The sequence below is a fragment of the Poecilia reticulata genome, chromosome 12, assembly GCF_904066995.2.
Source record: "Poecilia reticulata chromosome 12, P_reticulata-male-v2, whole genome shotgun sequence".
Taxonomy (NCBI): domain Eukaryota; kingdom Metazoa; phylum Chordata; class Actinopteri; order Cyprinodontiformes; family Poeciliidae; genus Poecilia; species Poecilia reticulata.
The window spans coordinates 247,229-274,408 of NC_088841.1; the positions used below are offsets into that span (position 1 = coordinate 247,229).

At 39.1% G+C, this 27,180-nt stretch overlaps 1 protein-coding gene across 1 annotated transcript; it reads right to left on the minus strand.

Moving 5' to 3' along the window:
- Positions 1-528: 528 nt before the first annotated feature.
- Positions 529-27,180, minus strand: auh (AU RNA binding protein/enoyl-CoA hydratase). The gene is made up of 10 exons (XM_008423822.3): positions 26,887-27,180; positions 19,053-19,120; positions 18,466-18,553; positions 18,191-18,277; positions 9,481-9,573; positions 9,319-9,375; positions 9,003-9,190; positions 8,852-8,902; positions 2,993-3,040; positions 529-1,793 (listed from the first exon to the last, which is right to left on the minus strand). The coding sequence occupies exons 1-10, from the start codon at positions 27,086-27,088 to the stop codon at positions 1,716-1,718; spliced, it is 960 nt and encodes a 319-aa protein (XP_008422044.1). The 5' UTR covers positions 27,089-27,180; the 3' UTR covers positions 529-1,715.

A 27,180-nucleotide genomic window follows, 5' to 3' on the forward strand; every position in this document is an offset into this window, starting at 1 on the left:
TAACACAAGTGTCCACTTTTTCCTACTCCTTTTTGAACAGAAAAGTAGTGGTCATTATTTTGTTCTTGGTTATGCTGCACTCTCTCTCTTGTCCTGCTGATTGCTTGTTTTCAAAGAAATGGTTTGAAATAAAAATAAAAAACTCAACGTTTATCTGTATACATGTTCTTGTAATGAATCTGCGGGACAGTAAGATAATTCTAGAGCAATAATTTGGGACAGATGAAATGAAGTATAGAAATATAACTTTGAAAAAGCTCATTTCCACCACTGTTTTCAGCATGTTGTAGAATTTTATGATGTCCCAAAAATCTCTGACATTCTAGATTAGTTAGTGATTAAATTATATAAGCAATGTTAGGAAGTTGGTAAGGAAATGCTGCAGTGATGGGAACCAAACAGTGTCTTCCTAGACTATGAAGATTTTAATATTTCTGTGAAAAGTCTTGGATATAAACTACACAATAATGTCACCATGAAGAAACCACACATTTAAACAAATTGTTTCTTTGAAAGCAGCAAAAAGGATCAGGCATTTCTATTAGACTTTATTGCAGCTGCTATACATGGACAGTCTTCACATGGTATGTGACTCATTAATTCAAAAGTTTAGCAAAAGCAGTTTGAAACTAAAACAACAAAAAACAATACCAAGGAATAATAGAAAAGAAAAACTAAAGTTCTAAATTACCTGGCTTGTTTCATGACAATCACCCACAACCTCTACTATTACATTAGGCGTTTTCAAAACACAATCTTGAAAATATGGTTATTATATGGCATTATAATTTTGGCACTAAATAGGAGAGACAATTTAATTATATTCAAATAATTTCCAGCAAACTGAAGCAACAGCTTTGCTTGAAAGACCCAAGATGTACATACATAAAGAAAACAATGAAACCTTGTGAGCTGTAAAAACAACATAAGCCTCATGTGTTAGTACAGTCATGGAAAACAGAAGGTCCAGGATTACAATACAAAAATAATGTCGTGTTTGCCAGGTCGGTTCTAAACAATTCATATCTAACCTAAAATGTACAAAACTGAACTCCAGATGGCAGCTTATCAGTTTTGTGAAAAATCATGTACTAAGTTTGCAATAAAAATGTACACATGAAAGACGTGTACTTTCTATTTACCATTTCTGTACGCCATAAGTTCCCAATTGTCTAAAAGTAGACGTGTAATTTGTTGAAGGAAAACAAATATCACATGCTATTTTCCAAGAAAATAAAATAAGGTATACCTATTGCTGAACTCAGAATGTATGGACAATTTAAATGAACTAGTTTGTTAATCAACAATGGTTGTTGTAAAATTTTAAAAGAAGAAATTGCATTTGAATAAAAAAAAAAGAAAAAACATCCCCACAAAGACATACATTCCCAGTTTTAGCTTTTTAGGAATTTTTCAAAGACAGGAATATGAATTCATGAGAAGCTAGTGGGCACAGCCAGAGATTGACTTCCATCAGTACCAACCATGTGTTCTATCATGCAACAAAGTCCTCCAGACACAGTGCAGAGTAATGTTTCACTGCACACACCTTTACTTGAAATTACAATGGCATGTGTTATGATAAAAAAAAGTCTTTATTGTAATTACCGCACTCTTTCAAGTCAAAGTCTTTGCAGTGAAATAGTTTGGTTGTTCAAAGCTGTGGGAATTCATTAACTTTTGGAACAGAAATTCTTGAAATGAATCGTATGACCTCACTCCCCCTTGTAATGAGGTCGCCTCTTCTCCTTAAAAGCAGCCAAACCTTCCAATCGATCTTTTGTTGGGATCACCTACAAAATCATAAGTACAAGAAACAATTTGCACTTCTGAGGTTTGTCTCACATCTGGTTTTACAGTGTAAATATTTGTATATGGTCAGTTGTATAGCTTAAAATGCCCGTATTTGTTTTTGCCCGTGTGTGGACAAGGCCTAAGAAACCAAAAAGGGGGGAAGCTAATAGCTAGTCATATGAATGCAGACTTCAGTTGTGTAAAACCCAAAATGAAAATACTAAAATGTTTATATATACTAACAAATATTTTACAAGAAACTGTTGTGCTTGGTGCCGTTTTGTTTAGTTGAACGATGATCATGTCCCTATGTGAAGTTGCATTGACTGAGCGCACTCATTAGTTGACTTTGCTAAGAATGGAGTAAACTTTTGAATTTCATGCCAGTTGTAAAGTACCACTGAAGATGGTACACTATGTTGCCAAAAATGTTCGCTCACCTGCCTTGACTCACATATGAGCTCAAGTGACATCCCATTCCTAACCCACAGGGTTTAATTTGACGTCGGTCCTCCCTTTGCAGCTAAAACAGCTTTAAATCTTCTGGGAAGGCTGTCCACAAGGTTGTTTAGGAGTGTTTATGGGGATTTTTGACCATTCTTCCAGGAGCACATTTGTGAGGTCACATACTGATGTTGGACAAGAAGGCCTGGCTCTATCGGGTTGAAGTCAGGACTCTGTGCAGGCCAGTCAAGTTCATCCACACTGCCATCCATGCACAGTGCAATCAGACAAGTACCGTTGTCCTGGCAACTGCTGAACTCATCCGTCAGTTTACCAGACAGAGAAGCGTGATTCGTCACTCCAGAGAACGTGCCTCCACTGCTCTAGAGTCCAGCGTCGGCAGTTTTACAAAACAGCATCTGACGCTTTGCATTGCTCTTGGTGATGTATGGCTTGGATGCAGCTGGTTACCATGGAAACCCATGCCATGAAGCTCCCTGCACACTGTTCTTGAGCTAATGTGAGCCACATGATGTTTGGAGGTCTGTAGTGATTGATTCTGAAGAAAGTTGGTGACCTCTTCATACTATGCGCTTCAGCATCCACTGACCCTGCTTTCTCAGTTAACGTGGCCTACCACTTCATGGCCGAGTTGCTGTCAATCCCAAACACTTCCAGTTTTTTATAATACAGCTGACAGTTGACTGTGGAATATTTAGGAGGAACTACAGAAACCCAATTATACAACACTCACCTGAGCATAGCACGCCTCTTCGATTGCCAAACCTGTAGATAAATCCACCTGAAAGTGAATAAGGCATTTGTCAGTGAAGTACACAAGAAACCTGAAACCATTTTGCTTCAAATGTTGTCCTGGGTCGATGTCAGGACAAATACTACAATGATGTATGGCAGAATCTAAACAATCTTTTTGGACACACAATAACCTGATGTGATTCCTTGACCTAACAATCCCTTGACTACAAAATGATGAAAGGATATTCTATTTCAACTGATACCAATATATTGTTTAAATTTGACACCTGTTCTGGGTAAATTCAATACATTTTGTCAAATTTAACTCCCTATTAAAGTTCTAAATAAAACATTATCAAAAAACATGTGGTGTGTTTCCTCTGTAGTATGAAGTTTGAACGACATATTTAGGGTTGTGTTCATACTAATTAAGTTTAGTATGCATGCATCTTTGTTACGGCCCTGGGCCTTGAAGGCTGGGCTGCAAGTGTCTTGTTGTCCGTCTTTGTGCTCCTCCCCTTTGCAGGTGTCTCTGATCCGGTGATTGGGAGTGCAGAGTATTTTAACCTGGCTGTCTCCGTCTTCTGTGTCGCTTGTCGCTTCAGCGTCCACTCTGCCGCTGTGATGTTTGGTGGCCAGGCCTCAGCTCCCCTCCTGTTGCACTTTTGAGTTTGTCTTTGTTTTGGCACTTCAACACTTCCATATGCACTCATACAACACATCCAAGCATTTGCATTACACCACTGATACTGATATCCACAATCCATTGTCGTTTTTGTTAATAAATATTAATTTGTATGCACTTTATCTGCGGGCAGCATGGTTTCACGTTTTTGTTACGACCCTGAGCCAGCCTAAGAAGGGAGGCCCAGACTTCCTTCTCCCCAGCCATGACCATACATGAGGGTAGGAACATAGATTGACTCGTAAATCAAGAACTTTGCTTTTTGACTCAGCTCTGTCTTCACCTCAACAGACTGCAGCTTCACTGCAGACGCTGCACCAATCCATCTGTTGAGCTCCAGCCCCATTTTTCCCCTCATTCGTGAACAAGATCCTGAGATTCATTTCTAATCCAACAAAGTTAAAAAACATTACTTTATCATGATAATGATAAAGTTTGTAATAATCTTCACTTCTGCTTTGCATTGTGAACTGGTTGTTTGAATCAACTTTTTGGGGGGCAAAATGAATGTGCATAGCTGAACATAGAAACATCAGTAGCCTACAGGCTACTTGTTAAGCTTAAGGTGATGTATTGATATTAGCTAGTCATCTTTTAGCTAACTTTACCTGCATCCAACAGCTTTACTCAACTCAGTCGATTAGTTTGGGGAAAAAACTGTGAAACGTTCTTTGCGTTTTGCTGCCATGATTCTAACACACCTGCGTAGCTCTGCACAGCAGCAGCAGGTCTCCTTCACGACACACAGGCGTAAACCCAGCGAGAGCGTCGTAGCGCTCATGTTGCGTTTAAAGGCGGCTCGGAAAAACAGGTTACCACATGTTAACAACGGATTAAACAGTTTTAACTGATAAAAGTGACAGAGGACACAGATATGGGAAGTGCGGAAGCCCTACTGTATCAAATTGACAGAAGAATAACAGAGTTGGCCATTCTAAGGTAAAAACCGAGCGCATACAGCGTTCAGGGTTTTTTCTAGATTATTAGATTAGATTATTTTTCTTCTTTTGCTCTTTCCTTTGGATTGTTATTTAGCTTGCATTTCTTTAATTTCTGTAAAGCACTTTGTATTGCCTTGTCAAGAATGTGCTATATAAATAAAATTACCTTTACCTTTAAGGCTCAGCACCAGAGTTTTCTAGAAAAATATTCAGGTTTTATTTTGTGGTTTTAAGAAATAAAGAAATACTTTATTTTGTTTTACTGTCAGCTGCAGTAGCCCCTCTGCTCTCAGCTCCCATACAGAGCTGTCGGTGTAAATGACTATTTGTATTTTTTTGTATCCTCATCTATTTAAGAGGTATTTGTTGTTTTGCGGCCGATGCTTTTATTTTGAAGGGGCTTAAAAGGACAATGTTGCCAAGTGACTGACACAAAACTGCAGACAATAACTGACAATTAACTGCTTGGACATGGTGCACAGAGTCGAAGTGAAAAGGAGATAATTAAGGTCTAGACAATCAGTTGACGCTTGGTTGATGAGGGAACAAGGTGAGTGTTTTGATGAGTGGATTGTATGTATTGGGTGTGATGTTTATGTTTTGCCATTAGATGGTGTTAATATTTGGTTAACCGTTGAAACAGTTGAAATATGTTTTATTTTATTTTATAATACAGGAATGTTAGAGTTAAATAAGTATAGGCTATGTATTGTAAACATAATTATAGTAAATAATTCATAGGTTAAGGTAAAAGGTTAGTACATTGAGTTACTAATGGTATTTTATTTGTATATTTTGTAGCTCTTGCGGTGTGTTCATGTACAAAGGCTGTTGAATAAAGAAACGTGAACCATCAGTTTGAGAGACCATCCTTTCAACCGGGACGCTACAGTTGGCTAGTGGTAACGCTCAGCCGCTCGTTTCAAACTCTTCTTAATAAAGTAAGAGTTAGAGAGCTAAATATAATTGAAATATTGGCTACCTTTGACATAAAAAGGATCTAAGTCTATGAAAGCAAAGCAGTTTTGCTAGTTTTGATTTCCAAGGCATAAGGTGGCAGTTTATTATGATTCAGCCAAAGTACTGAAATAACGAACTGCAGTCTGAAATTTATTGTTAATGTGTTTCTTCCTATTGAGCAGTGAAAGTAAATAAAATGTGTAACATGTCTTTTGCTTTAAGTATTTACTTACTGGAGGGTTTTGTTGTTTGTGCTGCAGAGCTAACAGCTAACAGCTAGCTCCTCACTTCAGCGGCTCTAATGGAGCCTGTACCGGTCAGCGCTGCTGTTGCTCCTCCTACACTTTGGACTGAACCATTGCTCTAACAATGGTGGCGTGGACCTAAAAATATAATTCTTATTTTTTTCTTAGACGAAAGGCATATTTATTTCGTTTTTTGTTTCTACTGCCTTTTTAATACTAATATTGTTTAAATACAAAGGTTTATTTCATGATTTCTTTGTGGGGGACAATTCTAGAATTTTCCAAGATTTGGGGTGTCCAGATTATCTGTCTCATAAATTGCTACGACATCGTGACAATTCAAGGTTGATCCGATTTATGAACGCTAATTTCGGCCAGCCGTTCTCAAGCTCCCTCCTCCTCAAGGGCTCGGAGGTTCACTTAGGGACTGTCAACAAATTTCTGAAAAAAACACTCCTGTCAAACACAGTTGGTCACAGTGGCCTTGAGACCAACTGGCAAAAAAGTAGTAATTCATGCTTTTACATGACACACACTACCCTCTATTAAAATGTCCAGTCATATTCAATATTTTAAATAATTTTAATATTAAATAATGTTTTCTTCAATAGCTTCCATATTGTGTGCAACATTGACTAGAATTCAATGTGTAATTGTACTAAACTGTATATATGAGGCATGTATGCATTTTTATTCTATTTTAACTAAATTCTTTTTTTTTACCTCGTGTAACTCATCTGTACAGACTGGTAAAGCAATTTCACACTGATTTTGACTCAATAGGTCACATGACCTAGCTATTGAAGAGAAATGCTCAATTTAAACTAATAAATAAATAAATAAATAAATAAATAAATAAATAAATAAATAAAAGGTAAAAATAATAATAAATTGCACCGAGCAACTGTGCGAGACGTAAACGCCCCACAACATCTGATGCAGTGACGTTGGTTCCAAAGTTCTATTGGCCAATAGTAGAGGAGCTGGACATGGAAGGCAGCTCTCCTCATTAACATAAAGATGCACACAGAGGCAATGACAAAAGAACAAGGGCTTGTATAAGGAAAAGACAAAACAAAATATTTACTTTTCTTGACAAAATCGCATGTTTATAGGAAATGAAAAGAGAAAATATATACATTTCTTTACGGAAACTCATGTGTAAGGACAAGGAAAAACTAAATATATATTTATGCTTTTATGTCTTCTGTCAGTTTTGGTCCTCCATAAAAATTTTTCATGTTTTAATAAAGCAGGCTTCATAATTTTCTGCCGTCAGATTGCAGGCTTTTTTTTTTCCTCAGCAAAAGATGAACCACACGCCACATGTGAACAGGGTGCGTTCACATGTAGGGGGGAAATGTTATGACAATTTTAAGGGCCTTGATGACAGGGGGCCCTCCACAAAATAAAATTACAGAAATGTAAAAAAATAATAAAATAAATAAAAAAATCAAGGCCCTGTCAATTACTGTTAGCTTAGCTACAGACTACTGTTCGCCTCCATAGCATTTAATGAATTAAGGAAAAGAAATACCAAGATATTCATATATTTAACTTGTCCTTGTACCTCTTACCACACTTAACAACAGATGAGTCAGTCAGCAGCAGCTCTAACCCATGATACCAGCATAAACCCTCTTCCTCCCCCCGTCCCAGTAAAAAAACTGAGCAAAACTGTGTCCAATGACAACCTAGTTAGCATCATTCCAGGAAATCCATAGGAATTTCTCTGTGTCTTTTCTCTTTTCACAATTACACAACAAAAACACTATTTGCTGCTGACAGAAATTCAAACAATCTTCATAAAATGATCCAAAAAAAAAAAAAAACAGCCTCCTGTGTGGACTGCAGCTAGTCCACAGTTTTATCTTAGCTTACGTTTAAATTACAGATACAGGTTGCCACGTCCCTCCTGACCCATGATCTAAGTGAAATTAAAGCTGCAGTATGTAACTTTTTTTTTAAATATTTTTTTTACATATTTGTTGAAACTGTCATTATGTTGAGAGTATGGCATGAGAGATAATTTGTGAAAAAAATATTTCCTCTGCCTTCTCCCAGTGCTATCTAGAAACAACCAATCAGAGGCAGGAGGTGGGTTTTAGCGTTGTCAATCACAATCTCATGTGCCTGCTCATCCTCCCTCTTCCTCGCTCCCTCCCCCTCAAACTGAGAATACTAGGTTTAGTTAGCATAGCCACCAATGACTGCAGATAAACAGTTTTCCTGTAACAATAAGTTGTTTCTCCATCATTAGCACATTTAGCAGTGAGTGAATGAGGTTGATTGACAGCACTAAGACCGTCCTCCTGGTTCTGATTGGTTGTTTTTGGTCAGAACGGCGCATTACTTTAGCAAACAATAGTAGTTCACGGAGGAGGTGAAGGAGATTGATTTTTCACAGATTATCTGTCTCATAGCAAACTGTCACAACATTGTGACAACTTTAACAAAATATGCAGATAGACTCAAGAAACTGTAACAGGAGTTGCACGGGGGGGGGGCTCAATTTAAGTTTTTGCCATGGGGCCTAAGATTCCTGGCGGCGCCCCTGCATGTGAACGCACAGATGTGCCCTTTTAAATTTAAGGACCCAATGCCATCTGTAAACATTCCCATGCCACATGATTTTGCAATCATTAGCAAAAATAGCACTGTTTCTGAGACACTGGGACGCAGCTACACTGTGATCACTTATGTTTCTTTTAATTCATATTCATTTTGTTGTGCGTCTGTGGGTGAAGATAAACGTTTTTGTAATTTTGATAAAAACTAGTCTCGAGCCGACCTCAACCCATTTTGTCGAATGAGACAAAGACCAAGACATAACAATCCAAGACGGTCCCGAGCCCTCCATCCCTGATTGTTTGATCAGAGATGGAGATTAGTCTAAACTAATCTTGATTGTTTTACAGCTAATCTGACATCTAACTATTTTTCCCAATACAAACTTTTGCCATTAAGCATACATATTTATACTGGACTTTGATAAAGTTAGTACTTAAACAATTACTATAACTCACCTGTATTCCTTGGTTGATTGCTAGTTTTGCCATCCTAACTGCAATTGGACCCTGTAAAGTCAAAAGATTTAAAATGACAACACTTTCACTTAGTCATGCATCTGATTCTTTTCCAATTAAATATACAAGGTTTAACTCATTGCTTGAGTACCTGAGGGTTGATCTGACGAGCAAGTTCAAGAGCGTAGAGATAGGCAGCATCTCCACTGTCATTCTGCTCTACGGAATGATTAACTAGTCCCAGACGACTTGCCTCTTTTCCATCCACTATTCTAGCAGTAAATATGAGTTCCTTGGCTAGAGACACACCAATAATCCTTGGGAGACGTTGTGTTCCACCTACAAAAAGTACATATGAAAAATGGAGCCTGAATATTACATGATCAAAATGGCAGCCAACTCTTTTTTTTTTTAATTTCAAGTCCTCTGGAAAACCAGAAAAACTAAAAGTAGAAATTCAACCTCACCTGCTCCGGGAATAATAGCAAGCTGTGTCTCAACTAATCCCATTTTTGCACTGCTGGCTACAGAAGTAAAGGAGAAGAAACCAATATGCATTTTTAAACATATATACATGTACACCCTTTTTTTGATTATGTGTCTTTGTAGCTTCAATGTAAAAGTCTTACAAGCAATTCTTATGTCACAAGCAAGGGCCATTTCCAAACCTCCTCCTAAGGCAGCCCCATCAACTGCAGCAATAGTAGGTACTGAAAGATGATCTGAAAAATAAAATAAATTAATAAACCCCCAAAAAACTGATGTACAGCATAAGAATTCCATAGGTTAATAATTAACCATAACACCAATATTATTTTTAACAATACATTGTCCATTCAGGAAATGACACCACAGAAACTAACAAGGGATGCATGATGCATTAAAGCCTATTTGCCATTGTCCAGATGCACTTTAGTTGATTTATGTCTGGTTCGATTCTAGCCAATCGGTTCCAAACTCTTTCAAACCTACTAAGTGAAGTGCAAACTTATTTCATCCAATCTCCCCTACACCGACTTCACAGAAAAGAGAATCTCAAATTGAATTTGTTAGTTTGCGACCAAAGACCAGACTGAAACCAGCAGTTTTAGAGCTCTCAATTTTTTTCTTTATCTCCAGCTTCACACACTTCAATCTATTTCACAGCATGTCATGCAGTGAAACAAGAGGGAGAATCTCCCTCTCATCTGAACCACCTGGCCTTTTAGGGATTGGCTTCCACCAGGACTAATTAGAGGGGTGGAGACATTTACATTTCCAGAAAGAAAGAACAAAGATTTGTACTAAACTATATTCCTTAAAAATTGTTTACACAGTTACAATCAACTCAAACAAAGCAAAAAACAAAAACAATCTGGATGCAACCAAATTTAAAGCCGCAAGCGGCATTGGAGGCCCTCGCAGCTCAGCGCCGCTCCGGCCTATTTGCCACCGCGGGGTTCATGCACCACCACTCTGTTGCCACCGCTGACGCTCTGGCGTACTTCTCCCAGCCTTGATGTTTTATGGCGAATGGCCAGATTTGAGGCTTGGCCACGCCCACATGCTTTGCCATAGAAAAATTCCTTTGATAACTTTTGACCCTCAATGCCTCAAGACTGTGCTGACCGAGTTTGAAGCCTGGAACTGGAAAGCTCTAGGACGAGTTCACCCAGATACGACATCAACGAAAAAGACAAAATGGTGACTTTGATCCAAAATGGCCGACTTCCTGTTGGGTTTGGACCATGGCTCCAAGAGACTTTTTTGTAGGTCCTGACAAGTTACACATGTGTACCAAGTTTCATAATTGTGGGATAAAGCATGGCTGGGGGCTGATTATTTAAAATATTCTAGGGGGCGCTGCGGAGGAATTAGGTCACGCCCACCAAATTTTCCACTGAATTCCTGTCGGGCAGGGGGACAAGGATCGATCTCAGTGAGTTTGGTGCAGCTGGACTAAAACATGTGGAATCTAGAGCCAAACGTATGACGGTGGCGTGACCTGAGACTTGGCCGCGCCGCCATGGCCACGCCCTCCACTGGAAACTCTTGGCGCTTTAAAGCAAGTGAGACCAACTTGTTATGAGTCATCTGACAGCAGATCATCTTGATTAGGTCAAGAGAGCCAGAGTTGTATCTTTCCAAGTAAAAAAAACTCACTTCCTGTTCTGGGGGGGCGGGGCTTAGATGAGGTCTGACTATGACGACATAGGATCGTCAGGCATCCAACCAGGATCCCTCATAGCAGGTTTGGTGCTAATTGACCTTTCTATGTGAAAGTTGTAGCGGCTGGTTTTCTGTGGCGAGTACGCCAACTTCGGCGCCCTGGAACGTCCCCTCAACATGTACGAAAACTCACCGTTTTGATCACTTTTAATGCCACACCCCTTAATTGCATCCTGACCAAAAATGAAGCAGATAGGTAAAAATCCCTAGGAGGAGGCCAAAATTTGACCTTTGACCCAAAATGGCCACCTCCCTGAGCATTTTAGGGGGTACCTCCAAGAGACTTTTTTTCTTGATTTGGGAGATCTACCTACATAACAAATTTCAGATCTCTACGACCTACGGTTTCCCCCAACTCACGTTAGGGGGCGCTGTAGAGCCATTTGGCCACGCCCACTTCGGATTCCACCAGAATCCGAAAATTTTCGTCGGGGGACAATTTTGGGTGAAGTTTGGTGAGTTTTTGAATATGATAAAGCCCACAAATAACCCCGTGAAGTGACGGAAAAATAATAATAAGAAGAAATCCTGCGATTACAATAGGCCTTCGCCAGTGCTTCGCTGCTCGGGCCTAATTAAAAATACATCTCTCCTCTTTCTCAGACAATGGATTTTCCCAATGAGGCTGATTGAAAACACCAGGTCCTTGTCAGCACTGCTCATGGGCGCGCTTCCATGGCAACACATGACCAGGTGACCTCAAAGACAAGATGACCAAAACAAGCAAACAAATCAAGCCACTTCCCCCAAACACAAAACACATCCACCAAACAAATTAGAATACCGTATTTTCCGCACTATAAGGCGCACCGGATTATAAGGCGCACCTTCAATGAAAGGCTTATTTTAAAACTTTTTTCATATATAAGGCGCATAGAATAGACGCTACAGTTAGGGTTGCCACCCGTACAAATGTGGATGTGTAATAATAAAGAAGTTGTCCCCGAGTACTTTATATAGTAGGCTGCCCCAGTCATTGTTTCACTCACGGTGTTGGTGTTGCGATATTGTGCCCAACTGCTTTCTGGGTAACACAGACCAACCGACACGCTGCCGCCGCAGTTTCTGTCTCTCGTCCCTGCCCCCCCCTCCCCTCCTTGGTTCGCGAGGAGAGCCTTCCGCGACTGGGCTACACATTAATGTGTATACACTGGGTTACCTACATGAATTCAGTTTATTGTCTAAACTCTGCTCTCATGCATATTGGTGTTGGCTGCACAGAGGCACAGTTGACAGAGCTGTTTGCCTTGCAGCAAGAAGGTCCCGGGGTCTTTCTGCATGGAGTTTGCATGTTCTCCCTGTGCATGGTGGGTTCTCTCCAGGTACTGCGGTTTCCTCCCACAGTCCAAAAACATGACTGTCAGGTTAATTGGCCTCTCCAAATTCTCCCTAGGTGTGAGTGTGTGTGTGGTTGTTTGTCCTGTGTGTCTCTGTGTTGCCCTGCGACAGACTGGCGACCTGTCCAGGGTGACCCCGCCTCTCGCCCGGAACGTTAGCCCGAGATAGGCACCAGTAACCCTCCTGACCCCACTAAGGGGACAAGGGTGTAAAGAAAATGGATGGATGTTGATGTTTGATTTTTAGGGTTGTTTCAGGAGTTATCAAAAATAATTTTCCAGAGAACAAAAAAGCAATGCGAATAGAAATTATTTTCACAGGCGTCTAAGAAAAATGCAATGAATGGACATTCAACTTAAAATTGGTAGGCCTAATAGCAGCCAATCAGAGTGGAAAAAATATTCTTGTTCTGTGCCATTTTTCTAGTTAAATATGACACAAAAGGACCAGATAAGAGATGTTCAACATGCCAGTTTAAATTTTGAACTGTTTGCAAAAAGACTGAGCTCTGCAACATTAAAACATGGACAGAACTCCAACTATGTCAATCATAGCTCTTCTTCTCTACAATGTTTCTGTGAGTTTCTGGTGGTGCAGCTATGTGCTGCCTTCAGGAGAATGGGACATCAGAGTAACATTCATAAAATTTCACCCACATGGCATTTATTGTGCAAACCAGAGGAAAAACAAAAGTTCCAAATCCTTTTAATGCCATACAGATATGGGACAGGAACATGGATTATATCTTTATATAGACCTGTCTATTGATTTATAGATTAATAGTTTGTTGTTCCGTTCTATGTCACGGTTCTGTTTCAGGGTTTTGCGCAACGTGCACATCGTCTTTTTTTTTACCCCATGAGGCGCGGAGTTGTCGGGAAGCTAATATCAATGGAGAAAAGCAGACTGATGTAAACCTTTTAGTTCCGGTATTCTAATGATTAAAATTCAAAAGTGCTGTGGTGCTACCGTTCCATATCAGATCACGCTCTCTATCGTGGTATCACCCATGGAGGAATTTCTTTATTTAAATTGATTCATTTTTCAGAGGGATACAAAGTGAGGGTATCGTGATTTTAGTAATTACATGTTTATAAGAGCGTTTTTCTGTTGTCCTTCCATGGAAGCGGGCAGCTTTCAAACGGAAATAAAACACTTTTAATATAAGTTGCTGCTTTGGCATGATCACAGAACTGCAAAAACATGTACAAAAATACCAGACAAAGTGAATCACAGCAACGTCATCAGCTGGTGTAACGCTGAACTGATGCGGTGAAGCTACCAGTAGCAGGAGCGGAGCTGCGCCAAAAGCTAACAAACACTGAAGAGAAGGAGAGCTACCATCGATACTGTTGCAGCCAAGCCTGATTTAATGTTACACAATACAGTTTTAACAAGTTGCTCAAAGTCTAAACTGGTATTGTTGTGCATTTAAGGTGTAAAGTTTACCTTCAACCAAACGCCCCCCTTTGGTAAAAATTTCCGCCAGCGCCCCCTGCCGTCCTCTGAACGCAACCGTTGCGAAATGCTGCTCTAAATAGTAGAATCATGTGCAGAAGTTGGACATTTAAAGAATAAAGATGCTTTCTGTCCATAAAAGAGCATTCACCGAGTGAGAATGGCTTGACTGAAGGATGACTGCAGCTGGACCAGTACCGCACGGCTCCTTCTTTAAGTTTTGCTTAAAGAAGGAGCAAAACGTAAAGGACTAAAACACTAATAAATTAGTGTTTATTATGGAAACACTAATAAGCCATCATCAACATTTCCCAGCAGATCAATATGATCAATCGCTCCCTCTGAATCCTTCCATTGGCGATGTGCCACAATTACATTGTGCCGTGTAATTGTGGTTTGCGCTGCTACTAATGTACGTTTGATTGTCCACACACCTTGTTTGGAGTTAATCTGCAGATCCAACCCTGTTTTCTTTTCTTAGTGAGAATGAAATGACCCCATAGATGCATTTCATGTGCTTCAGCACACAGACCAATGCGTTACATCTTTATGAGAAAAAAACTGAGGAAAAGTACTATTTACATTAGGGTGAAGTTTTCACGTCCTTTTATTTTTATTTTCTTTATTTTGTGTGCATGTTAGGTTATTGTCTGAGGATAAATGCGGTTCAGTTTCATTGTTTACGTTTAAACAATAAAATATTAAAACCATGAAAAAAACATTGGGTTTGATGCTTCTTGGTCTAAATAACTGAATGTCGTCAAGTTTTAGTGTATTTAAGTGAGTTTTGACGCTTTGTAGTTTGATATTGTCCACAGAAAAAGTTTACGTGGCTGCCGCACATTTTCACACCAGCGAAAAAGTGTGCGTATATTTACGCACACTTTGACGCAAAGTTAATTTTTATACATGCTGACTTGTGTGTAAAATATGGCGCCACACATTTTTTTGCACACGCACTCTTTATGTATGAAGCCCCTGGACTTCACCAAAGCGCCCTTTTGACTGCTGTGCATAGCCCGGTCCCATCCACGCCCTAAAATACTCAGATCTGTGGTTCCAATTGGGCTGGCCAGACAGAGTTGGTTTGAAATCAGCCGTTGATAGATGCATCGACAGTGTCGAGTCATCTTCCAGATCTCTCTGTCAGAGGAGGGTTACCCAACTTTTATGATGTCTGTCATTTTGACAGTCTGTGTCAAACATTTCTGTGATAATTCATTCTTACTTGTAAGTTTTTTTTACAAATTATAATAATGTCATATTCAATTGCACTGTATTTCATTATGTCTAAAAAGTATTCAACAAGTTGAATGGAGAATCCACATCATGCCATCACACATCAAGCAGATAAATAAATGAAACCTTTTTCTCCACAATGAAAAAAAAACAACACTGCCTGTGGTCCCAATAACTATATATATAAACAATAAAATTAAATGATTGCATTTAAATCATGAGCTATTCATCTATAGTGGCTTGAATTTATATAATCTCACAACTTGCTTTTAATTGAATTTTAATTAATTATTGTGTCACCTCACACACTTTGCAGATAACATTCCTGGTCTGACTGTTTAAACCCGAACCACATTCAGATAATCAAAGTTTTTGCTCCCGTCTTTTTAAAACCCTCCTATTAGTTGCGGGTCAAATTGACCCGTTTCAAAGTTTAACATTTTTTTAAAAATAGTTAGAAGTATTTTTTCTGCATGAAACTTTTTCTATTTGTCTTAATAGGTGCACTCTTTGTATAAAATGAAAATGGTTCATTTTACACATTTGCAGCCCCCCCTGGGTCTATTTGTTACATCGATACTGTTCGGGTCAATTTGACCCGGTATACAAGTTGAAGGGTAAAAAGGTTAAAAAAATGTCCAATTCTATTTGTTTCCTTGTACCTATGAGACATATTTCACCACACACACACACACACACGCACACACACACACACACACGCACACACACACACACACACACACCCACACACACACACACACACACACACACACACACACCTAAACACGCACACAAAACCCTCTCTTTCACTATTCTCTTTACTTCACTAGGAAGCTGCCAGAAAGCAGGTGTTCATACAACCTTTGACAGGAACCTTTTCTGTTCCCCTGGACAAACTCCACCCACACTGAGTGACACTCAGTAGAAGTGGTGGGGAACATAAATACTCTCTGCAAGGGAGTCCTAAACACATTACACACTGAAGGTACATGTGATATCGTCACTGTCAGAGATCAGGAAAAGAGCCGCAGGGAAATAAAAAGATGAAAACCCTGGAAATGCTGGAACTTGTTGATCATTCCAGGGCCGACTAGGAGGCAGAAACTCACATTACAGACATCAAGTCAGTCTTTGAGCTACTCAGGCCTCGTGTAATAAAGGAAATCATTCTTGAAATGATAAGTCTAAAAGGAAGGCGAGTTTTTGGAGAGAACTGGAAGGAGCTGGACCAAATGCATTTACATGCATATTTGGGGGTGTGTGTGTGTGTCCTCATTCTGACCACAATTTTCAAGTCAAAGAATGAATCAACAGCCAGTGAAATATTTCGGGCCATAATGTTTCTGGAGACTTCTCTCCAGAGTAATCCAATTTGACAATCGATGGACAAGACAAACTAGCAGCTAATAGATCAGTGTTGAACACGTGGGTTGTAACTTCCTCTGTTCTATAACCCAGGCCCTCATGTCACAGTGGATGAAAGGCTTGTGGCATTCATAAAGATCACCGCTGGCATTCAGAGGTCGCTGCTCATTTAGGCAGTATATGCCTTCCACACCAGCTAAATATGGCATAAAAATCTGGGCAGCATGTGATGAAAAACCCAGTTATGTTTTGGACATGCAGGTTTAAACTGGAAAGCCAGCAGCAGGATTATCTTTAGGACTCATTTATCTTGATTTTAGTCAGCGGGTCAATTTGACCCAGAGCAGAATAGTGTCTGAAGTTCAATTAAAAACATCACCCATTCAAAAAAAAATCTAAATGTAATATAAAAAATTTTACAAAAAATCCCTTTCAAGAATAGTTAGTGTAATTTTGTGTTTAGGTTTTTTCAGTGGGCATAAAAATTTGAAAATCAAAATTTTTTATGTCCAAATGAGTAAATTGTCGTCATTGATCCTTTATTTGTGAGAAATATAAAACATCATTGCACAAATATTGATTGAAATAGTTAATATTGGAGTTAATAATCAGATATAAAAAAGTTTTGGAGGAATTTTTTGATGTCTGACACTGTAGCATGACTAAACACTCCCCGGGTCAAATTGACCCACGAACATTATTGCTGTACGTAAGAAACGAACATAACAGGAGGGTTTTAACGAGCTCCTCTCTTGCACTCAGCCATGCTGCTTCCTGCTAGCTCTCCGCTTGCTCTATGGTTTGAAGGCAGCCGATTGTGTCATCAACAAGCATTACTACGGTTAGCTGGTAGAACACAGATCTCCATCATAGCTCAAATTTCTATAGTTTCTATTATACATATGGTATACAATAATTTGTTCAGATCCAACCATATTTAAACATTTCTCCAATTGAAGTGATCAGAAGTCGGCAGTGCTCTCGTTCCAGTGGGAGAATTCCCACAAGCCGCAGCGGGAGTTCAGCTGCACCAGACAGCAGTCCAGGTTGGAGACAAATGAGAATTTTGTGAACGATTTACTTAAAAGGTAAATCATTCCTTTTAAGCTGATTTAATTATTTTCCTCAGCGGCTTCCTCTCCGACAAGCGAATACAAAAGGAGCTTAATGGGTCAATGAGTAACAAACATCTAGATTGATGGCCTTTGCAGCTTCAGCAGGAAATTCATTGATAAGATGGTTCTCACTTTTGAGACAACATTCTACAAATACAACCTGGTCAGTTATTATTTAAACAAATGTATTTTTTGAACATAGGATTCTGCTTTTCTGTTCTACGTTTGAATTCATAAAATGCTGCTGCATTTGGTGGCACTCTGGGGAAAATAAAAGCTTTGCTTGCAGCTGAAAGTAGTTTGTGTGCCATAAAAAACTTAATTGGTTGTTGTTTTGTCAGTTAGCTGCTTCTCTTGGCTTCAATAAAGCATTATTAATGTAATTAAAAGAGTAACTCACGGGCAAAATAATAAAAAAAAGCTCTTAAAAAAAACAACCATGGAATGGCTCAGCCTATCATTGATGGTCAATAAATTCATGCAGTCACCAAACTTTGTCCGATACAATTTCTTTGGAAAATTTCTAGTTCATCTAGTTCTACTATATTTATGATAGGACACTGGTGCCAAACTATATCATGAAGAGGAGCAAATAAACTACCTCTGACGTTCTTACCCAGCTCTGTGATGAGGGCTCTTGCTTTTGAAACAAACGGTCCCACCTCACTCTGATGCATCTTTGCCCTCTCTTTCAGATCTGCACCTATACACAGAAACAAAATCACAGCATCAAGTTTGTGTCTTAGCCTCCTGTTGCAAGATGAACCATTAAGAGCCATCGGCTGTGGTTTCTGAACATAGCATTCTTAAGAACAAATAAGCACTTATCACATAACTTTTACACAAAACTTTACATCTAAAGGTAAAACAGCATAGCTCCCAAGAGCATACCTGCACAGAAAATACCAGGAACCAAGCTGGATAAAATAACACTGCGCACTTTGTTATTCTTCTTAATATCCTCTACAGCCTCAAACATCTGGAAGAAAAAGTTTGACAACATAAATACAAAGACAACAAAACAAAAGCTGATATATTACAGAAGATGTGTTCCATTATCCAAGTCTGTAAACCTAATGTGATGAAACAGAGCAAACTAGAACGGACTTTTCCAAAAACAGTCCATGTTACACATTAACAGTAACATTACATGACTGTTAATGTTGCATCATTAACAGACATGTAATAATGTAACATCATTACATCTAATGTAATGAGTGTAAAACATTGAGTGTAATGTTTTACACTCAATTTAAACAAGGCATCAAACGAACATTATCAAGGAAAATATCGCTTTGTGAAAACCCCGTCAATGGATGCCTTCAGATTTCAAAAGTAGCCTTAAAGCACTAATCCACAAAAATATTAAACATTAAGAAGTTTATCAAAATAACTTAGAAATTATTTAATGAGAGTCAAGTAATTCTAAAATGATTTTTAAAAAACAGAAAGGTAAAAAGAATAAAAAAAATACATACCATGTTGACAAGATTTTTGCTTATGGAGTTTTTGGCTTTTGGTCGATTTATCCCAACAACAACAATTCCTGAAATAGAGATGCAATATACTGATATAGTTAAGGATGGACAAATATATAAATTTCATTCTGAAATTCATGTTCAATATTCATTATTATTGTAATGGAAGATAACTGATCATTTTATATTTCCCTTTCAACAACATAAAAAGACAACAACGCCACACGCATTGCTTCTCTGCTTTAGTAAAACAAAACAAAAAACACAAAATACTATGGTGCATCACTGTCTCTTAACCAAAAAAATACCCTATGACAAGACCCCTAACCCTCCTGAAACACAAATGGCAACAAGATGGAAAGACAGTGGTTGTTAATATCAGCCCAGTTTAACTAATGGAGCCAATACCGAGATGTTAAAAATAGACCAACATTGGCCAATATTATATTTAACACGTGAGATACTCAACAAGATGATGTTGTCAGGGCTGGAAAAAAATCCTGAGACTGAAGTTTTTTCCATGCTCAGGAGGGGAACATGAGGCAGGGTGTCATGTATGCAACACATCTCTAACACAAAACATACAATAAGGGGCAGTTTATGGAATAGGGGGCTCCTGGACATACAGTGACTGCCTTGTGAAAGTATTCGGCCCCCTTAAACTTTTCAAACTTTTGCCACTTTTCAGACTTAAAACATAAAGATCTAAAACTTTTATTTTGTCAAGAATCAACAACAAGTGGGACACAATCGTGAGGTGGAACGAAATGTTTGGATATTTTAAACTTTTTTTAACAAATAAAAAACCCGCAAAGTGGGGCTGCAATATTATTCGGCCGCCTTGTGTTAATACTTTGTAGCACCACCTTTTGCTGCAATTACAGCTGCAAGTCACTTGGAGTATGTCCATCAGTTTTCCACATCAAGAGACTGAAATTCTTGGCCATTCTTCCTTGCAAACAGCTGGAGCTCAGTCAGGTTAGATGGAGAGCACCTGTGAACAGCAGTTTTCAGCTCTTTCCACAGATTCTCGATTGGATTCAGGTCTGGACTTTGACTTGGCCATATCTTTCTAAGTAACTGTTTAATAAAATATTTGAAATACAATTTAAACGATGCGATCATTACCTCCCAGAAAGTGGGCGTTACAAACTCTGGCATTGTTAGTTTCTGCACCTCCTGCTGGATCGGCCCAAGGTATAAGCAAACTAAGCAGCCGCTTAGGGTCCCAGGGTCTCTAAGGGGCCCCGAGTGGAGCCAATTTTTTTTTAACGATTTCTGTGTCATTATAACAACACCACAAAATGTCATTATTAAGTGATTTCTTTTTACAATAACACATAAATATGTGTTATTGTAAAAAGAAATCACTTCTTTTTACAATAATGTAAAAAGAAGTGATAATGTAATTTCTACATACATTATCAAATGATAATGTATGTAGAAATTATAATTTTTATGGACAAAAACAAAAGAATTAATTGCTCTTCGGGGCCCGCTGGTAGCCGTGTAGGTCATGCTTCACCGGTAATATGAGCTGCAATGTACAGTGCAAACGTCCAAAGCTCCGGTAGAAGATAACTTAGCAAAAGAATGTTGTAAAAAAACGGCTTATTCTTTAGGGAGAGAGAAAAGAAAGAAGAATAAAAAACAGCCAAGATAAAGGTTTGTTTTCATGCGTCTTGGTAATGTAATATTTATCAAAAAGATTTGTGCTTGATAGCGACCTTGAACAGTCCAGTTCAACAGCTAAACATTTATGCTAGCATCTTTGTGTTTGTGTGAAACTGAGTCTTAAATGTAAATGAGTTGATTCCCGTGGTTGGCCCTGGATGTTTCTGAGTTTTTTTGCTTCAAACCAGCGTGTTTGAAAAAGTTTTATAAGAATAATTAAAACTTCTCAATGTTTGACATTACCTAGCAAAATATTTTTACGTCAGGCTACATAGCTGCTACATTAATAAATCAATGAGCTACTCTAAGTCATAGTTGGTGATATGTTGTTTGCTGCTGAGCATAATCATTTATCTTACATCAGCTTCTAAGATATGCGAAACTTTTGTTAAAATTATTTGGATGCTCAGAATCAGTCCAGTACCAATCCACATTCTCAGGGGAGAAAGACTCACCTGGTATAAATAACATTTTTAGCTATTGGAGATACATTTAAGAGAAATTAATTTAATCACAGTATGTCATGAATATGTGTGTGTAAGTATTGCATTTTAAGTTGGGCTGCACCGATTGCCGATTACTGAGCTTTAAAAAACCTGCAGATTTTGATTTTGGCTAAAATCTTCTTTTTTTGTCCGAAATGTCACTAAACATAAGAAAGTCATTGAGTATGCCACAGTGGGGTGAATATTATTAACTCCAAATGTGCAGACATGACCCGGTGGACCGGTCCGTCAGTCAAACTTCTCACTGCAGAGCAGAAGAGGACAGAGGCTAATTTTAAACCTTTCCTGAGGAAGATAGGATCAGGGGATGGACCTTACCAAGCTCCGCCCAGAAACGCCCTCAAAAATCCCACATGGCTGCATGTCTCACAAACAAAGCATCGCAGAGCTTAGTTTCTATGTAAACATGGCGTCTTTCATTTGGACTGACTCTCTGCAGAGTATTTCTGAGTTGATTACTGTAGCATTTCTGCCGGATTTTCACAAAATATCAGCCATGACAATGGACAGGGAAACCAACAAGTTCATGTCATCTTTTTTGGACGACATCAAGGTGTTTGATGCCTCCAACATTGTGCGCGACACAGCGAAATGCTACCGGTTGATGAGGAAAACAGCAGATCCTCAGGCCCTCAGCATAAATATAGCTGTGGACAAGATCACTGATCTTGCAAGGCTGTGTAAGTCGAGCATTCATGGTTTTGAGGGTTACTTTTGAAATTAGTGATTTCTGTTGTTGGCAAATGTTTGAGTGTGCCTAGGCCTGATACACTGTACTTGGTGCTAGCGTGGCTAACACGATTACAGTTTAGTAAAAAGCCTTTTCAGGTAAAATAAAATCTTTAATGTATGTCAGAGACGGTACACATTGCATATTGATCTGTTCAGCTAACGTAAGACTGTGCAACAGACAGGCTTCAAGGTGTAGAAGTTGTATCGGTACTGCCATTATGCTGTACTTAGCTAAAAGGTTTTCATAATGGATGCGTTTATTATTGACTTTCTTTTTTTCAGACTTGGGGGTCATTGTTCACACATTGTAGGCCTCCTTAAGACCTGACAATATTTCAAACTTCTAAATTTTTCCTCAATCGCTGACCGACTGAGCTGCACCATTATGCCACAAGCTTGGGGAGCACCATTGGCTCTGGGTTTGAGGATTGAACCCGTGCCCATCAACCACCTCACTCTGGTACGACACGTGACTAACTGCAAGCGCAGACCAAAGGAATGCAGTTTGGACGTGAACAAAAAGTATGCATAGTCTTTTACTGATTCAGCTTTGAAACAAAATTTATAACAAAATAATTTTATGTACCCTTGTGTTGTTTTCCGATTCAGAGTGTAACTACAATTGCATGCATGCAAACAAAGCAAACACATTTAAAAAAATGTATTTTAATTACCGTTGCAAATTTGACAGTTCTCAAAATACATTTCCATTGTATTTACAGGGTGATAAAGGTTGGGAAATGTATATTGAACTATCTCTGCAAACAAAACTTGTGTTACTGTTCTTACGTTTTGTTTAAAACCAAGCCCTAGAAAAGTGTCAAGTAGCAACACACAGTCCATATTCTGTTTAACTTTGGAAATAATATAGCAGGAATTGTACAACCAACAATCTTGAAATCTTTTATGTGATAAATCAGTTGTTCAATGTTGCACTCTGTGTCTTGCTATTTTGTCAGTTAGTGCAAGATCAGCCTGAGACAACTGTTTGTCTGCTGAGGCAAAAGGTGGTATGTTTACGGACAAACCAAGGGCATTTATCTCATCCTTGATTGTAAACCCTTTGTCTGCCATGACACAGTCACCATTCTGAATATAACCAACACCCTTCAGTTGTTATATTGTTTCATACAACCCACTTTCTTTTGTGATGGTCTTTTCTGAAATTGATCCTGTGAATAATTCTGATGTGAACATTAAAAACCCCCAAGAGTCACAAGCTACGAGTGCCTTGAATGTTGTGGTAGACTTATAATCGCTATATAGTTGACATTGCACACCATGGGCCCAGGGGGATTCTGTTTTTAATTCTGTTCCATCAATAATAACTAAGGTTGTAGGGAAATTAGCTTTGAAGTCTTTTGGCATGTTATCTATTATAGTTTGTCTATGGGGCCAGATAGAAACAGTGTACAGCTTTAGATATATAATGTCAATCCAAGTGTTAAATACTACACCAGCTGACTGTTGTGAAATGCCGAAGTGTGTTGCTAGATCGGATAGACCTAAGTTTTGTCTCAGTCTGTAAATAGTCAGAAAAAGCCCATTTTCCGTTGACATTTCTCCAATATCATTTCTGTTTCCAACATAAATCAAAGTCTCCCTCTTTGGCAAGAGAAATGTAAATAGTGACAAGAAAAGCACTAATGTAACTCCTGTATAATATAAAAACAGATTGTTTCTGCCATTCTTCTCAGACTCTGCAACATTTTCAATACAAAACTGTTTTCGTTTCCGTTCTTGTTGTACGGCCGTCTTCTCTTTCTGTAGGTGTGTTTCTAAATCTTCCACTTCTGCTTTTAAGCGACTGATTTCTCTTGTTGCCATTTCCAACTCTGCAGTCAGTGCCAGCATATCCAGCGGTGAAATCTCTGAAAACAAACAAACAAAAAAGGAATTTACATATCTATATATATGATGATAATGTTCTTTTTTGTTTCAGACAAGGAACTTGAAGGCAGATGCGACAGCAGTCAAACAACAGTGTTGCAAGACACATGTCACAAATAATCCACCAGTGGATCTTCCAGAAAAATACAAATCTATGAAGGACATTAATATTTGTGAAGATCCTGTGGGACTTGAAGCTCGAACCAGAGGTCAGAGTAAATGTTCTGAGTGGTTTGAGGCAAGGAAAAAAAGGCTAACAGTGTCAAATTTCCATCAAGTCATGGTCAGAAGAGCAAAGGTCACAGACAAGCTTTTAGAGACAATTTTTAATGTTAACTCGGTTTTAGCCCCTTCACTGGATTACGGGCGAAGAAATGAGCCCTTAGCAAAATCGAAATGTTTACAGACTCATCAGGACCGGCACTTGCATGAGTGTGGCTTTGCGGTCAGTAATTGCTTTCTTTTCTTAGGTGCTTCACCCGACGGCAAAGTATGTGATGGTGGCCAGTCAGGTATAATAGAAATAAAGTGTCCATATGCCGCTTGAAATTCCACCATTTTGGATGCATGCATGCTACCCAACTTTTGCTTAGAAATGCAACAATGTGGTTGTGCTCAGCTGAAGAAAACGCACATGCACTATGCTCAGGTTCAAGGTCAACTTATGATCACAGGATGTGATTTTTGTGACTTTATTGTTTTCACTCACAAGGGTCTACATGTAGAAAGAGTGTGGCCTGACACACCGTTTATGGAATCCATGTTAGAAATTTTAGCCGCTTTCTATCGAGATCATGCTGTGCCTTATTTGAAAAACATGTAGGCAATAAAAATTGACGAAACTGGTTATGCTCACTTACACTGTTCATCTGCTTGCACCCCTATCCCTTTGTCTGCATCATTGTTCACCGCAGCATCGTAAATATTTCAGAACATTCACTGTGATCTAGATGACATCCTGTAAATAATTGAAATAAAAGCGATTGATGTTCCTGCATCATGTTCATGTGATGTAAGAGGATATTGATAGTAGATGTTCATAAGTTTTTGGAAAATGTGAATTGTGACACATGATAAATAATAAAGTAACTTTAAATCAGAACTGTGTTATAGGTGCGTATACTTACAAGCTCTCTGCTCCAATCCGTGGTCTCTTGTCTCGACTGTCTTGCCTACTTGAACTTTCTGATGCTCTTTTTCTTGCAGGCCTTGCTTTATGCACTCGGGCTCCGTCTGCAGGTGTCGGATAAGGATGGGACGCTGTTGGCCCATCCCCGCCGACAAAATGCTAATAAACAAATAAATAAATTGTAATATATATATTTATTGCAATACATATTTATCATAGATACTGAAACAGTTGGTAAAATAGTATCCCACTCAATTAAATCTACATGTTCCATTCAGACTACAAAATGGATAACACTACTGAAGCTGTATAGCAGAATCTCAAATGGATAAACAATCACTCAAAATATCCCCATTCACTAAACACAAAGAAAGCAAAGCAATAATACTTACACCAGCAGACACTCCTTTGTTCTTATTGATCACTACGGTTGAGATGCAAATGTGGTCGTGCACAAGCTTTGATCCAAGCAAGGCTTTCCATTTCAGATTTAGGAAATCTGTGAATTTTAGTTCCACAAATACGATCAGGATACCTGACATCACCTGTACAGATTCCCCACTGACGGTGGAGAACCATTCTTTTTTGAGTCCTGACGCAAAAACTTTCTGCCGGTCTGCTAGTCCACAATGTACATTAGCATGTGTTTACTACTGTAGCTTGAGTTTGTGAGACGGTCACACACGTGGTAGCTGCATTGTGACGTGAAGTGGGCATTAGCCAATGAAACGCGACCCCTGTGGTAAGGTTAGGGTTAGGGTAACCCTAACCCTGGAAACAGAGATGCAATAAGTTTATAGTAGGTATGCAAATGATCTAATTGTCTGACTATTGATTCCAGCAATCCACATTGTTAGCAGAGATAGAGGGCCCAAAACCAAATTTTGCTTAGGGCCCCATGGAAGCTTGGGCTGACAAAAAGAGTAGGGATGTGAAAAACCAGCCCCATAAAACCCCTCCGTTTTGTGGCTCAACCGTCATAAAGCAGAAAAGCTTGGTCTGCAGGTCTGTCCTTGCTACTGCCTCATAAATTAAATCTCCCTATTGGTCTCTTGCATTAAGCAGAGAGATTTGCAAGGCAGCGGAGTGGCTCTCTTCATGCAGGGCTGGCCCAAGGTGATGGGGACTTGGGTAGAATATGATTTATAGCTGCTCTGCATATCAAGAACATCAGCATCACTAACCGTGATTAGATATAGATTTAGTGAAGTCTGTGAGAGGGTTAATTGGCCAAGCTTTAAAATAAATCAGATTATTTGCTGTGATGTATTTGTGAACAAACTCAGCTCAAACACAATTACAGATAGCACCATATTGTAGCCACGTAGCCCAACAATCAGGATTTCCCCCAGTGAGTGAAGCCAGTAGACCGCCAGGCTTCACTTGCACCGCCAGGCTTCACTTGCACCGCCAGGCTTCACTTGCTGGAGGAATATCAAATACTTATTTTCTCCAATTGACACAGGAGGTCCAAAGAGATAATAACTCTATCAGGAAGTAAGGTGATGTAACTTTTTCCTAAGTTAGAAATGTTTTGTAGATATCTTGGGTTTAAAAAAAGGCATTGTTGTAATTAAATCGCTTTCTCTTACAGAGATTAAAAAAAACAATCTTTTGAAAGACCTTAATATTTAATGATGTGTGCTTATTTTTCCTCATGACTGACTGTAATTTTTATTTTTGTCACTAAATATAAACTACTGCCTTTAAAATAGGAACATCCTGTCACCAGGAGGTGTTGCTCCGCCGGAGTGATGAAATATGTTTTTAGTCACCAGGCAGTTTTTCATTCGGTAAGGAAGGATCTATCGGATGTACTTCACATTTTCGGTGTGTCAAAACTGAATAATGTGAGACATTAAATACTATTACCAAAACGTATCAGCACCGGGGAACTACGTACCCGCGTCTTCCCCATCCAGATACCGGACCTTCAGGTCGTCCCTGGAGTCATAACTGTATTGCCGTGTTGTGAGGCGACTGGAACAGCAAACTCTCTGCTGTCGCCAGCAAATGTATGGGGCTGTCACCGCGCGCGCTCTGTTCCGGTCCACGTGCACTCTGGAGGTTAACCACAGGGACAAACGTCCCACTGCAGCAGCCATGACCGTGAACTACAGAGGAGGTATTCTTCTTCTTCTTCTTCTCCTCTTCTTCTCTTCTTCTTCTTCTTCTTCTTCTTCTTGTCCTCCTCCTC